This window comes from Engraulis encrasicolus, chromosome 5, assembly GCF_034702125.1.
Source record: "Engraulis encrasicolus isolate BLACKSEA-1 chromosome 5, IST_EnEncr_1.0, whole genome shotgun sequence".
Lineage (NCBI taxonomy): Eukaryota > Metazoa > Chordata > Actinopteri > Clupeiformes > Engraulidae > Engraulis > Engraulis encrasicolus.
In genome coordinates, this window is record NC_085861.1 from 4,304,470 (window position 1) to 4,320,187 (window position 15,718).

The 15,718-nt window shown below is 47.4% G+C and overlaps 1 protein-coding gene across 1 annotated transcript; it reads right to left on the minus strand.

Moving 5' to 3' along the window:
- Nucleotides 1-6,467: 6,467 nt before the first annotated feature.
- LOC134448766 (frizzled-1-like) lies at nucleotides 6,468-15,607 on the minus strand. The gene is made up of 6 exons (XM_063198424.1): nucleotides 14,194-15,607; nucleotides 10,705-10,850; nucleotides 8,243-8,617; nucleotides 7,223-7,280; nucleotides 6,577-6,654; nucleotides 6,468-6,475 (listed from the first exon to the last, which is right to left on the minus strand). The coding sequence occupies exons 1-6, from the start codon at nucleotides 14,243-14,245 to the stop codon at nucleotides 6,468-6,470; spliced, it is 717 nt and encodes a 238-aa protein (XP_063054494.1). The 5' UTR covers nucleotides 14,246-15,607.
- Between the last annotated feature and the right edge of the window lie 111 nt (nucleotides 15,608-15,718).

Sequence of the window (15,718 nt, forward strand, 5' to 3'; positions counted from 1 at the left end):
ATCTGTCTCTTGACATCCGACCAGAATACTCGTGGTAGTATCACTTGAGGATAGAACTGGGCACCATCCAAACAGTAAAACCGCCTAAACAGGATGCCACCAAGGACGAAAAGGCGCCTCCACTGACTCCAGTAGGCTTTAGCGGCTGGGCTATGTGCTGAGATGGTTGTCCATGGAGGCCGTTCTCCACCAGCCTCCAGCCATGCTTTGATAGAGGATATGTCTGGGTCAAACTCCTGCGCGGCTTGTAACTCTTGGGCGGACCAACCACCGAATTGGGGGGTGTCGGGAGATGTTGCGTCTACCCCCACTGCACTCGCCCTTACGGTTACATGCCTGCCCACCCCCACTGGCGTTTGCACTGTTTGGATTTGTGCGGAGTCCAGGTCGCACTGTACGCCCTGGTGGCAGACGTTTCTTGGATAGAGAGATGGGCCTGGCAGTTGACATGGGCATGACTGCCTACAGGGTGGACGGGAGAGACTGTCTGCATTAGAATGCAGCGGCACGGGCGATGGACGATGTTGAAGTCATATTCACCAAGTCTCTCGAGCCACCTAGCCAGCTGGCCCTCAGGCTCCCTCATCTTGGTCAGCCAGCGGAGACTGCTGTGGTCGGTACGGACAGTGAATGACCGCCCCAGGAGGTACTGGCGGAAATGTGATGTGAACTCTACAACTGCTAGCAACTCTCGGCCGGTGGTGCAATAATTTTGCTCAGTTTTGGACAGACGACGACTCCCGTAGGCCAGCACCCGCTCTCTGCCTAGCTGTACTTGAGAAAGAACAGCACCGATGCCAACATCACTCGCGTCCGTATCCAGGACCATGTTCCCTTGGTCCAACGGGTAGCCCAAGACCGGAGCGGTGGTCAGTAGGCGCTTGAGTTGGTCGAAGGCTTGTTGACATTCAGCAGTCCAATGGAATCGAGCATATTTCTTGGTCAATGCATGGAGGGGTCCAGCCACTGTTGCGAAATCTTGGACAAATCGTCGGTAGTACGATGCTAACCCGACGAACTGGCGAACTTCCTGAACTGAAGTGGGCGTAGGCCATTCCTGTACCTTCTGTACCTTGGCGGGGTCCGAAGCCACCCCTTCTTCGGAGACTACATGCCCCAGGTAAGCTACCTGTCGTCGGAAGAGGCAACATTTCGCTGGCTTCAGTTTCAAGTTCGCTTGTAGCAGCCTATCGAAGACTTGACTGAGACGGTGCAACATCTCGGGCACGTTGCGGCCTAGCACTATTATGTCGTCCAAATAGACGAGACACGTCTCCCACTGCATGCCGGCTAACACCCGGTCCATTAAACGTTGAAATGTTGCCGGAGCGTTGCATAACCCGAACGGCATGACATTCCATTCAAACAGACCGTTTCTTGTGCAGAAAGCAGCAGCTCGACGGGCTCGTGGCGTCAGTTCAACCTGCCAGTATCCAGACGCGAGGTCCAGCGTGCTGAACCACTTGGCAGTGGAGAGGGTGTCAAGGGTGTCCTGGATCCGGGGCAGCGGGTAGGCGTCCTTAATAGTGCAGTCGTTCAGTGCCCGGTAGTCGACGCAGAGGCGGTAAGTTCCATCCTTCTTACGTACCATCACGAGGGGTGAGGCCCAGCTGCTGTTGCTACGGCGTGCCACACCGGCCTCCAGGCCTTGTTCTATCTGCTGGTCAGCATCCCGCTGCTTCTCCCATGCCATGCGACGGGGCTGCTGTTTCACCGCGGCTCCTGGCCGGACCATGATGTCATGTTGTACAAGGCTGGTACGGCCAAGGTCAGTAGGCCCTGTGGAGAACACTGTGCTGTACTTACATAAAAGTTGGGCGAGCTGGGGTTGCTGTTCTTGGTCAAGCTCAGCTGCACTTTGGTTGTAAAGTTCTCTCAGGTGCAGGGGGATATCGCTGTGCTCTGGCAGTTCGGCCATGGCCGTGGTGGCGCTGGTTGGTAGAGCGTGCGCAGGCTGGAGGACGCCAGCAATAGCACCCTTCCTGATGGTGACAGGAGCATTGCCCGGGTTGAATACACGGAGAGGCACACCTTTAGCATGTTGGGCTTGGAGCAGCACACGAGCAACCAGCACTTTGTGTCTCCCTACGAAACCCCTGGTAGGGGTGAGCATCACCTCCCCTTCCACACGCCGTTTAACAGGGATTTTGCCTCTTATGACATACTCCACTCCGGCCTCCACCACCACCGTCCGAGAGACTCTTACAGCCTGGATCTTGGGCTGGCTCACGGTGTTGAAATATGGCACTTCCTCGCCAAAGAGGATGATGCGGTTGGTGCCAAAGTCGAGGCGCGCCTGGGCTTGAGTGAGGAATGGATGGCCCAGGAGGGCCTCTTCGCCAGCAATGTCGGCCACCAGGAAGTTCACGCTCACCTGCCGGTTGTTGATCTGGACAAGGAGTTGAACCTCCCCGGTCACTGGAACATCGCCTGGCCCAACCCCCAACAGCGTCTTCACCGTGGATGGCTGAAGTGCAGGCCTAACTTCTGGGTGAATGGCATTGTAACAGTGCAAGGGAAGCACACTCCTCCGGGCCCCGCTGTCCAGAACAGCACAGACGTCCAACTCATACATCATCAAATGGATGTTCATCTCTTGGCCGTGGGTTTTGAAATGGAGGACAGTAGGCTCAGAGCCCTCGCGGGAGGTATTTGTGTACTGGTGAGTTGCCCGGTTGGTTTTCCTGGGAGAGGGACAATGTCTCTGAATGTGCCCGATGCCTTGTGGCAGCGAATCTCCTCCCATTTACCATTTTTAAATGTTAATGCTCGATGAAACTCATGGCTAACAGGCCTACTGTTGGCCCCTGGAATGGCTGTGAGGATATCAGTCTCCCCGCCTTCCACTCTTTCTCTGACCATAGCGGTGGTACGGGGTTTTCTTTCGGGAGGGCCCCGGGCTCCTGAGTGCATAAGGGCGGTGACATGTGATGCTGCTCGCTTAGTGGTTTCATAGCGGTGGGCAATGTCATAGGCCTTGGCTAAGGTCTGGGGTCGTTTTTCTAGCAGCTTTTGCACAATCTCTGCATCCCCTATGGCATGGGTGAAAACTTCAACACCTATTGTGTCTTGCTCTTCCTCAGTTCTATCGCAATATGCCACTGACACTTTGCCATATATATCGCCCTTAACGAATGGAGAGCTTCGCCAGGCTTGCGAATGCGTTGTCTTAATTCAATAACTACAGCAGCTGCATGCTCTGATGAGGGGCCATACGCATTCTCAACTTCCTCCACCAGGCGGCGATAGCCCCACTGAGTGGACCGGGGGTTCTTATGCACAATTGCCCCCGCGGCGCCCACTAGACAGAACTTTAACTGGATGGCCTTTGTCTTTTCAGTCCAGTGATTTGCTTTGGCGCAGCTCTCAAAACGGTGCTTGAACTCTGTCCATGGCGTGGTGCCATCATACTGGCCAGGACGGAGGGTGGGGATTCTTTCCCTCGTATCATGATCATCCTCACTCTCTGAGGAGGGTTGGTAGTGCNCAGAGCGGGGGCGACAGGCATGCCTACTAGTTTGGCGCTGTTCACATTTTGGGGAAGGTGCCATTAATTGTACAGCTGGGCTGTCATCTTGTGCTGAATGTACTTGGTCAGTGTCTTTGGATGCTTTAACATGGGCAGAGTGGGCCAGTGGCTTTGACTGGGGGACATGACAGGAAATGGGAGTGCTATGGACAAAACTCCCTGAATGGGCAGTGGCAAAGGGGTTTGAGCTGGGGTATGCAATAGTGGCTGTGAATGGTGTTTCCACCTGCCCATTGTCAGTATGATGCACGTGGGTGCAGGGTTGTTTGCACCGCACGTCAGCCTGCTGTCTCTCTACATCTGCCTTAAATGGATTAGTATCAGATAATTTCAGTGACTGAATTTGAATATAACTCGTTGCACTTGCATTTGGCATTTCCCCTTTGCATGAGAAGCTCTGTGTCTTGTGAACATTTTGGTTTACATTCATTTTTATTTCGTATTCACCCGCTGTAGTCATCGACATAGTTGGATTGGAGTGGCTAGTCACGTCGCTGCGTTTATGTTTACCTTCATTCACGTGTACCTGACCGGAGGCCGCCATGTTGTCTTCTTCGTGATTTATAAAGTACCGGGAAAAGTTTATACAGTACTATGCCAACATCTCCGGTTTCCTGAGCTATTTTCCAGTATGCTCACCAAAGTTGCAGTGTAATAACTGTCCCAGTTCGTGGTCGCCAGTGTTAACCTTTCCTGATGTTATCCCGACTTACTTTTATCTCGAGAAGAAACTCCAGGGCCGAAGGACCGTAGTGTCCTTCGGGGTTAACTCCCTACCGTTACAAGTATAAACACACGGGGAGGGTAACTTCATGAGGCTCCTTTTTAACCGGTTTATTGTACCAGCACAACGTAACACAACCGCTCCGATTGCCGCCCTGACTGCATACAAAAACTTCTCCCGCTAGCTTCAGCCTTCCTATCTCCTCAAGCCCCGCCCGCGCATGCGCACGACGCCTCCCATGGCATATCTTACAACATAGTTAGCAACACACTTCAACTATTGTCCTTGTATAGTGTGTTGATGGACATTTTCACATGATTAAGCCTTTTTTGAGAAAGGTGAGCCTTGTTCTCCGTTAAGTTCCATTTCTCTGATCTACCAACAGATAATGGCCGCTACAGATAGCCGTAAAAGGGGGGGGCGGGTCACCTCTAGTGTTATTTTCTACCTCTATGTATATATACTTAAAGAATCTCTGGCCACATCCCCCCCTTTTTTCCTGCGAAAACTCATTTTAGTAATCATTTCATTCCTAAATTCGTCTGTAGTCAAATATAGAATACATGTTTAATGTAGCACTTGCATTTCGTTGCTTCTAAGCATATATTAGTTTAAATGCTTTGCCATTTATTCAACATAGGCTATTTATGGTACTAAAATGAAACCCCTTAAAATCAAGAGGGCTTTGCGACCCTCTGTGGATCTTTGGCGACCCATAGGTTGGGTCCCGACTAGAGCATGACACGGGAGTGGATTTTCACTCCCGTCCCATCCCGGTCCCTGAAAAAAAATCCCATCGAGTCCCTTCCCAGACTGGAGTAAAAGAAACAAATCCCATCCCGTCCACTCCTGAAAAGAATGTCTCCCAATCCTGCCCACTCAAAATCAACCCCACTCCCGTTTCGTCAAAAAAAACTAGGCTTTGGCTTTTTTGTTTGTTTTTTAAAGAAAAAATAAGCAGCATTCCCGTTGCCGTTCATTTTTATTCCCGGTACTGCCCGCTCCCATTCATGTTTATTCCCCCTCCTTCCCACTCCAAACGTTCAAACGTTCTCTTTCCCTTCTCTGTTACTAGGGTAGCACCATCTGAAGCGGCAAACAGGAAGTTATTGCTACAGAGAGGCCAGTGTGAGGCTGGAGGATGGAGCACGTCTCAGCTTAAGGCAGCACAAAGATGGAGGCCAGGGGCACCAGCAGGAGCAGGAGGGTCTTCCCAATTGCCCCAGCGCTGTTGCTCCCCGCTGCCCCAGCACTGTTGCTCCTAACTGCCCCAGGACTGTTGCTCCTAACTGCCCCACCACTGTTCCTCCTATCTGCCCCAGGACTGTTGTATCATCTGAACCTGCACACAGGAAGCCAGTGGTGGGGCACAGGGAGGAGGATGGAGCAGCAGGGAGGAGGATGGAGCAGGTCTCAGATCAGGGCAGCACAAAGATGGAGGCCAGGGGCACCAGCAGGAGCAGGAGGGTCTTCCCAACTGCCCCAGCACAGTTGCTCCCACCTGCCCCAGGACTGTTGCTCCCACCTGCCCCAGGACTGTTGCTCCCATCTGGCCCAGGAGCGTTGCACAGATCCCCTTCACAGCAGTAGAACTCCATTTGATATCCGTCCCGGCGCTGGACACAAGACTGAATTCTAAGGTCACCATTTGGATATGCTGAAAGCACAAAGAGATGCTGATCAGTACCGTACAAGTACAAGTTGAGATTTCTGTGATATCAGCAATACAGACAACGCTGACACTTAAGCCTATTTGAGCCCATTCTCGTGGAAAATCAACTACATGCTTCGTGGTGCCGCTACGATATAGCCTCATTTTTCATAGTTGGGCAACGTGCGCTGTCGTCGAGAGTGGGTGAGAGAGAGGGTGAGAGAGAGCGAGTGAGAGAGAGAAGCGTGCATTCCGGGAGGGGAGCGCTGTAGTTGTGTCAACTGAACCCTAAACTTTACCGTAAATCACTTGTTTGAAATGTTTGATTACCGTGTTTTCCAGTTAGCCTTCACTCGCACTCGATTGTTGACGTCCGTCGGCATTATTCTTCTTGTTCCCCCAGAACCAAACTACCCCAATTGTGAGTTCCCCCTTTCGTCTCCCAACCACGAGAAACGAGGCTATTCGTAAAGGCACCACAAGGCTTAAAGTAATTTTTTTTTCAGTTTTTCTCGTAAAGACTTAACGAAAGGCCCAAGTTACTGTTGCCTATTTGTAGTTGCTTACTCACCTAGTGTAAAAGCACAAAGAGATGCTGATCAGTACTGTACAAGTTGAGATTTCTGTGATATCAGCAATACAGACAACGCTGATTTGTAGTTGCTTACTCACCTAATGTAACACAGCCATTATTTTCAGGACAGGTTATTATGTCCACCTCATCAGACCCGTGGTAACACCGCAGGGCATCTGAGAAGAAACAGAATACAGTGTATGTATCAGTCGTGCATGTAGGGCAGTCATGGGTGAGCGGTTAGGGCGTCAGACTTGCATCCCAGAGGTTGCCGGTTTGACTCCCGACCTGCCAGGTTGGCGGAGGGAGTAATCAACCAGTGCTCTCCCCCATCCTCCTCCTCCATGACTGAGGTACCCTGAGCATGGTACCGTCCCACCGCACTGCTCCCCATGGGGTGCCACTGAGGGCTGCCCCCTTGCACGGGTCAGGCATAAATGCAATTTCGTTGTGTGCAGTGTGCAGTGTTCACTTGTGTGCTGTGGAGTGCTGTGTCACAATGACAACGGGAGTTGGAGTTTCCCAATGGGCTTTCACTTTCACTTGTATCAAAGAGAGAGAGAGACAGATTCTATTACTGTACCCCCTCCCACGCCACCCACACACACACACCTGTGGCATATGCATTAACCTCTTAAGATGCGGCTTTATACATTTGTTGTTACCAGTATGGTAATGACCAAATCGTAGTGCATTACTAAAACACATCTATGCATTACAAAGAGGCCTATTGTTTCATTTTACCTTCTCTGCTTTCTGCTTTGCTGTTCAGAAACGAGGGCAGATCCGACATGTTTATACTCTGTTGAGGTGTAGAGCTTGTTATTTCAATACAGTACATAGACGTAAAAAATATTATCAGATTGAGATCATTAGCAAAAATCAAACATCTTAAATGCATAAATGAGCAAAAAGATCCATGCATATATATCCAAATATATTATATATACATACAGTACACACACACACACACACACACACACACACACACACACACACACACACACACACACACACACACAGTAGAAGTAGAAGTACTGTTACGGATGTAATTGCAACACTAGTAGTGTCATATTACGTAGTTTCAGCTGTGTAATGTCATAGTACTAGTGTTGTAATTACTCCTGTAACAATACATCTAACACTGTGCGGTCCGGTTCTCGATTCTGATTTGCTGATAGCTGTGGTCAATCGAGCGTAAACCTACACCTTCCACCTGAAGATTCTATGGGTGTCCAAGTTAGACAAAACGCATCTACGTCGGTAATGAGAATATTTCGCAGTTGGGGTAGGGAGTCTGCAAGATGAGCACATCTTTGCACCATCTGTGGTTGGGGTATCAGTGTGATTGGAAAGACATTTCATTCCTGCGGTGTTAATCGCCTCCTTGTCGAGTTTTTTTGTAGCGAGTGTGTGTCTGGCAGCACGACGCAGGCACGCACGCCGAGTAACGTTGCCAGGGTAACCAAAATCACTTCCTCAAGCAATAAGCCACTTGAGTCTGTGGGTTGTGCTCAATTGATAACGGGCAAGGGGACGTTTACGGCACTCCACTTCACGTCGTGCCCCACTCCCCTTGGCTGTTATCAATTCAGCACAACCCACAGCCTCTCTTGCTTAATTTTGCATCTGCTTTTTACATCTCTGCACACATACACACACACACACAGACACACACACACACACATACACACACACACACAGACACACACACAGTAAAAGCACAGACAGACACACAGAGTAAAAGCACACAGAGAGACTTACTCCTTCAACGCCGTCATCTTCACCTTCACAAGTCAGGAGACTGAATTTGTCACAGTTGAGCGCCTCAGGCCAGGCAAAGTCCTGCTCCTTCATAAATGGCTCACAGCCTTGTCTCGCCGCCTCACACGTCGTCTTGCACGGCGCTCGAGCTTTGCCAGACTCACACTGCGGGGCGTACACTGAGCAGAGGAAAGGCTTCAAGGCTGCAGAGCACTGGTCCCCTATCAGGGGCCAGAACATGCTGATCTCCAAAGCAGCCTCCTCTTGGGTCTTCTTCTGGCCAAAAACGTGTGGCATGATGGTTTGGTTGTAAGGCAGGTCGTTGCAGAAAGGGACATCGAGCGGTTCACACGTTCCAGCGTGAGTTCCCTCCACCTGTATGGTATGGATAAAAGCAGAATTACATACAGTGAAAGTGAAAGTGAAGGCCCAACTGGGAAACTCCAACTCCCATTGTCACTGTGACACAGCACTCCACTCCATAGCACACAAGTGTACACTGCACACTACAAAATTGCATCTAGTACCCCCTATGGTGTGAGGCTAGACCAACATACCAGGCTAAAAATATATTCTGGGGTTTAGTCTAGTTCAGGGATGTCAAACTCAGGGCCGGGCCATGGGCCCGCGAGATCATTTGAAATGGGGGTAACACTTCCAAATAAGGGGCCATAATTATTATATATTAATAATATATTAATTAACCATTAGTTATGCCTTGCTTTTGTATTAAGTAAGTGTTAATTTTGGTCCTTAGTTAAGTATGACCTGATAGCTACTTAACTATTAACTGTGCCCTTACTTATCTATAAGTTAAATAATAATATGCTATTAACTTGTAACACAAGGTAATAGTTATCTAATAGTTAAGTAACTGCTGACTAATGTTCAACATATGCATTAATAACAATTAATATGTGTCTAATGTGGCATTAAATAATGATTATTAACCCTTACTTAAGTATTAGGTTGTAGCTACTTTACTGTTAATTATGGCCCCTTATTTGGAAGTGTTACCGAAATGGGTACTACAGTTGGCCCACATACACCACAACTGTATAGCGTATTAAGATTTTGAACATGAAAATTCGCATATCACACGAATATGAGTGGGCCCAGGCCATTGAAACAGCTCACAATGAAATGCAACAGAATATGTGCAGGCACATTTGAACTATGATGGGAATCTGTTCAAACATAAATTTAAACATGAGCAATTTTAGTTAATTTTTGTAAAAACATATTGAGTTTGGCCCGCGACTTCAATACAGATTTTGATTTTGGCCCTCTGTCAATTTGAGTTTGACACCCCTGGTCTAGTTTACTAATCTATCATTCGATGACTCAACCAGGGTTTCCCCCAGGTTTCCCCTGTATCATTAAAAGCGGGCATCTGTAAGTGTTTCTCTTATTATCATACATTAAATTATACATTTTATTATTATACTATATATACAGTATTACATTATTGTCTAAGATGCATATTCATTGCAGTACAGTAATTAACCAATTACTGTGGTTTTACCATTACATTACATTACATTTAGCTGACGCTTTCATTTATTCAAAGCGACCTACAACTATTATTTTTCAGGGTATTGGTTACACTCCCTGGAACAATGTGCGGTTAGCTGCCTTGCTCAAGGGCATGTCAGCCATGGATGGAGATGTAGGGAGAGGTCAGGGGAGATTTGAACCGGCAACCCCTAGACCAGGGGTGTCAAACTCAAATGTACCGAGGGCCAAAATCAAAATCTGGAATGAAGTCGCGGGCCAAACTCAACAATTCTTTTTTTTTAAATTGACTATTTGCATGCATGCACTTCAATTTCACATACACTCTTTCCCATCATATTTGTCTGTTCAAATGTGTCTGCACATCCTGTGATACAGCATATTTCATGTTCAGTTGTGTTACGCTGTACATTAATGGTGTATGTGGGCCAACTGTAATACATATAAATTGTGATACAATAAAATGGCTCTACGGGCCAAATTTGGCCCCTGGGCCTGAGTTTGACATCTCTGCCCTAGATTGAAAGACCAACTCTCTAACCACTAGACCACGACTGCCCCACAGTGTCCTGATGCCCATTGGACACCAGCTATGTACCACCTGACGTCCGAGCCCCCCAAAAAACCCTGTCATTAAACCCATATATAAACTAGCCTGATTATTATCGACTCTCAAATCTCTTCGAGACTTGGTCTGACCAAGAGCATGACAATTAACATTTCCCAAACGGCATGGTTGACCCCGCCTCCCAAGGTCTTCTACTGGTTGACAGGTGTCAGACAAAGTGGGTGGAGTTCTCGATTTTTCGGGAGATCGGAAACGATATTTGCATTGCTCTTGGCCTGACTAGAAGCAACACAGAAGGTGTTGCACCACTAGGAGGGCATGGCCTGGCTAATATAAACAGGCTTAGCACACCAAAACATCGACCTTGAGAAAGTCTTACAGAAATGGTCCGGTCAGTGTCACATCCTGGTTTGACTGCCTCACTCAAGCTGTACAGCGCAGAGCAGTTGGACAGCAAGTGCATCACACAGTCAAGAGCTGCTGCACCATTCACCATGCACAGCAACAGGAACAGGGAACACATGACTGGGAAAGGAGAGAGAGAGAGAGAGAGAGAGAGAGAGAGAGAGAGAGAGAGAGAGAGAGAGAGAGACAGAGTGAGAGAGACAGAGAGAGAAAGAGAGAGAAAGAAAGAGAGAGAGAGACAGAGAGAGAGACAGAGAGAGAGAGAGAGAGAGAGAGAGACAGAGACAGAGACAGAGACACAGAGAGAGAGAGAGATACATTGAAGTTAACCTAAATATAGGGTCAGACTGAGCAGAACTGATTGCTCACCAGTTCAGGGAGCACATACTGATGACATGCCTACTACATGAAGTACCATAAAGACAACATCAACATAACATACACACGAGCTGTCTAGTACATAGTAGGTCCAGAGCCACTGGGAGGTAATTGTACTGTACTGTTGCTGGTGGCCTGTACTAGCCTGGTTATCATCGACTTGCAAATCTCTTCGAGACTTGGTCTGACCAAGAGCATAACAACTAACATTCTCAAACGGGCAGTCATGGGTGAGCGGTTAGGGCGTTCGACTCCCGACCCGCCAGGTTGGTGGGGGGAGTAATCAACCAGTGCTCTCCCCCATCCTCCTCCATGACTGAGGTACCCTGAGCATGGTACCGTCCCACCGCACTGCTCAACATGGGGCGCCACTGAGGGCTGCCCCCTTGCACGGGTGAGGCATAAATGCAATTTCGTTGTGTGCAGTGTGCAGTGTTCACTTGTGTGCTGTGGAGTGCTGTGTCACAATGACAATGGGAGTTGGAGTTTCCCAATGGGCTTTCACTTTCACTTTAAACAGCATGGTTGACCCACCTCTCTTGGTTTGCTAATGGTCGAGGGCAGAACAGAATCAGCCAAAGTTTAAACCAAACATTTCTTAGTCCCAATAGAACGTCTCTGCTTAAACCACATCACTGCCTTCAACATGCCTCTACCCAGAACCGTTGATGATGCTAAAAGTTGATTGCTTCCCGACAGGACCACGGTAGGTATGCATTTTTACCTCCGCCAAGGAGATTATGCTCCGCCATCAAGGTTATGTTTTCAGTCGTGTTTGTCTGTCGGATTTCGATGAAATGTAGTTTTTAGAAATGTACAACTAGAGGGGATTCCCCTTCTGCCTATAGACAGACTCACCAACATAAACATAGAGCTACTATTCTGTTAGCATGTCATTAATATATCTAAAAGATCAAAATCCTACTGCTCCAGGCACTCCACAGAGAAGCACGGCCAGACTACCGCAGTGGAGCCAATCCTTTGGCGGAAGTACGTAAGATGCCTCGCGAGGCTACAATGACTCATGATTGCAACATGATTTTTTGAGTCAGTGAACAGTGAACAGAGAACAGTGTCATTGTCTACACACAGCACAAGCACATTTGCAAAATCAACATAAAACACTCCAGTGATGAACAAAAATGTTACATTTACAAGGAAGTGCAATTCATTCATTACAAATCGATGCATGCATAGCCTATACGCATGCTGTGCTGAACACAGATAATTCACTCACCTATTCTCTGGCTGGGTACCATAAGCAGAATCTGTGGGAATGTAGGCCTACTGTAAATATCAGCGTCCGTAATGCAATCGCTCGTGTCTCCTTTGATAGTTCAAAAATATACTGTAGTCGACTCGCTTTAGTTGCAAATGTGCGCAAGCCTCTCCGACTTGCTGCTGTCCAGAAATAGTTTCAGAAATGTCTGGGCTCTTGTGCAACTTGAGGGGATTCCCCTTCTGACTATAGGCAGACCCACCCACATACAGACATACTTCTGTCAGCCATGGGTGCCACTAGGGGGGGAAAGATGTTACAAATTCTAAGGGCCCAAGCACTGACAAGGGCCCTTAAGATGACCCAAAAGCACTAACAGGGGCCCAAAGTTCAAATCTTTCATAGGGCCCAAAATTTCTGGTGGCGCCCCTGCTGTCAGCATTTCATTAATCTATGGCTGTTTCCCAATGCCCAGTGTTCTAGCCTTGCTAGGATGTGAAACGCCCAGTGATTGGATACTTCGAGGAGTTCACCAAAGAGTATTCAATCACTGGGGCTTTCATGTCCTAGCAAGGCTAGAACATACTGGACATTGGGTTACAGCCTTTGGCAATTTCTATTATGTACACTTGGAAGTGTGTCAGCCTAGTTAGTCACGACCAGTGATTGGATACTCTGGTGAACTCTGCAGAGCATCCAATCACTGGGCGTGACTAATTAGGCTGGCACACTTCCAAGTGTGCCTACTAGAACAATGGTGCGCAAACTGTGGTACGCGTACCACTGGTGGTACTTGAGACATCTCTGGTGGTACTTGGAAGAATTATTTTTTTGTGCATTGATTTGAAGGCTGATCAAGTTGTTGCAGTTGAAAATGTCTCTTTGGTCTCACATTTTGTAATATTGAACTATATGAATCTGAAAACATAATGCAGAATAATACTAGGCAAGCAAGAAATTTAAAAACAAACTTGCACTGAATGTGACCGTAGCTGTTGATGCCATTATGAACCTCTCCTGTATTGACTGGCAAAAGTGAATATGGAAGGCCTTTACTACGATATTCTAATGTTGGTTGTCAAGGTGGTACTCGGAGAGCTCAATATTTACTCAGGTGGTACTTCACACAAAATGTTTGAGAATCACTGTACTGGAACATTGAGCACTGACTATATCTAAGAGAGACTACGCCGACTTTGCAGTAAGAGATAATAAAAAGCATTACAAAACAATGACTCATAATTGCAAGATTATTTTTGAGTCAGACAATAGTGTCATCGTCCACACACAGCACCTGTATATTTGCTTAATCAACATAAAACACTCCAGTGATGAAAAACGTTAGCCTGGTGAACCAGCGCCACCCGCTGGACGGCAAAATGTTTTGTCTACGGGTGGGTCTGGCCTCGCATAATGATTCAATGAAGCTAGAATGCCAAGAATCTGGCAAACCAATTACAACGCAAAGATGTGTTTTGAATCAAAGTGGGCAGGGTTTTGAGGGAAGTTTGTTCTCATCAACAATCTTCGGATGTATTATGCATCGAGGCCAGACTAAATTAGACATCCACATTTAGTCTGGTTTATCAGGCTAGAAAAACGTTACATTTACAAGAAAGTGCCAATTGCTCATTACAAATCGATGCAGCCTATACATGGGTTCCACATTTTGTTTATAACCTGACTGCGCAAACCTAGCAGTAGCTGCGCACAACTCAACCTCTAATGGTTGGAAACCGCTGTCGGTCAAAAAATTAGCTCACGTGGTTGGCTGCCAGTGTCTAGCCCCTCCTCATAACATTGTGTTGATAAACACTGAGAACCCATGTATTAGCATGCTGTGATGAACACAGATAATTCACTCACCTATTCTCTGGCGGGGTGCCATAAGCAGAATCTGGGGAATGTAAGTAAGCATGCGTAATGCAATCGCTCGTGTCTTGAAAGTTCAAGAATATACTGTAGTCGCTTTAGTTGCAAATGTGCGCAAGCCTGTCCAACTTGCTACTGTCCAGTGCTAGTGAACCCTGTCGATGGTTTAATTACAAAGTGAAATAAAACCTTTGAGGAATAAGTATTTTTCCATGTTCTTCAACAATTTTACTTGAACACTACTGCTTCCACTGAAAAACAGTTTTCCTTTATCCTTTTGAAATACCGGGCGCAGTGCTGCTTTTGCTGTGCAGCGCGCATGCACACTTTGCCATTTCAATGCATTCTGGTTTACCGTGACTAATGACGAATGACAGTGTGACTAATAATGCACAATTAGCATTCAGTGCTGGACTGGGAGGACCACAAAAACGGCCCTGGCATTTTTGGCATAGACCAGCCCCCTTGCTTTTCTACATAACCACGATTAGCTCATATATCTCCACAAATTGATAGACCAATAGGTTACCCCATCTTTATTGTGGGCTGGGCTCTCTGGAAAAAAAGAAACAATAACCCATTTTGTCCTAAGACCTTTTTGGGAAAGGGTGCCCTCTGCCTATTAAATCCTACATATCTCAGCCTCCGAAGCACATACAAACATGTAATGAGTTACATTTAAAAGCCAAGACCCTCCTCTTCCATTATAATGTGTTCATTAAGCTCTAACAAACCCACATAGTTAATAAATCCTGAATGCAGCGTATATGTGTCTCCAGGACACAATGGGTTAAATAAAAAGGGTTGTTGGCCCACTGGGAAGATGCCCTGTATGCCAGATTACCAGTCCAGTCCTGTAGCCAGTGTTGCCAGATTGGGCAGGTGCCCGCCCAATTGGGCTACTTTGGATGAGCGTCTGCGGGTAAAAATGGGAAAAATTGGCCATTTGGCGTTTTTTTCAGCCGTTTTTGGCCCATAGAAGTCAATGTAATTTGTTGGATTTGGGCGGAATTTAGCGCAATTTGGCGGTTTTTGAGAAGCTTTTGGGCGGGATTTGGTCAGACACATCTGGCAACACTGCCTGTAGCATTAGCCACAATGTAACAGACTACTGTTATCATGTTCTATTTCAGTTTGTACCATTTCGTTTTTGAACGTGTCCAGTATCAGTCTGAAATGGTTAGAATACATGTGAACAGATCATGCCTTCCACAAAGGAGCGCGGTGTAAGCACGGTGTAAGCGCAGCGCATTTCCGGCCCAACCGGACATGTCAACGATGGTCCTTGAAAATAGAACTCGAGTCTATTTTCCTGCGCGGACGGCCGTGTTCAATGAGCGTGCTCCGTTGAAAATGAATGGCTGCTTCCCGCGGATAGAACGTGGACGCTGACTGTGCAGTGTGAAAGGCAGCCTGCGAACCTCTCAGACTCGCAATGCTCTCGGACACGTTAAGCGACCGCAAAGATCTTGGTGAGTATGTACCGTTGCAAGGGTTAAAGGTTCTCAAAACTGAACTG

Coding starts and splice junctions, on each gene's coding strand:
- LOC134448766 (XM_063198424.1), bottom strand. CDS start 14,245: ATGCTTACTTACATTCCCCAGATTCTGCTTATGGCACCCCGCCAGAGA. Junction 8,618..10,704: donor ACACTGACCGGACCATTTCT/GTAAGACTTTCT, acceptor CATACCATACAG/GTGGAGGGAACTCACGCTGG. Junction 7,281..8,242: donor AAGATGACGGCGTTGAAGGA/GTAAGTCTCTCT, acceptor ACACCTCAACAG/AGTATAAACATGTCGGATCT.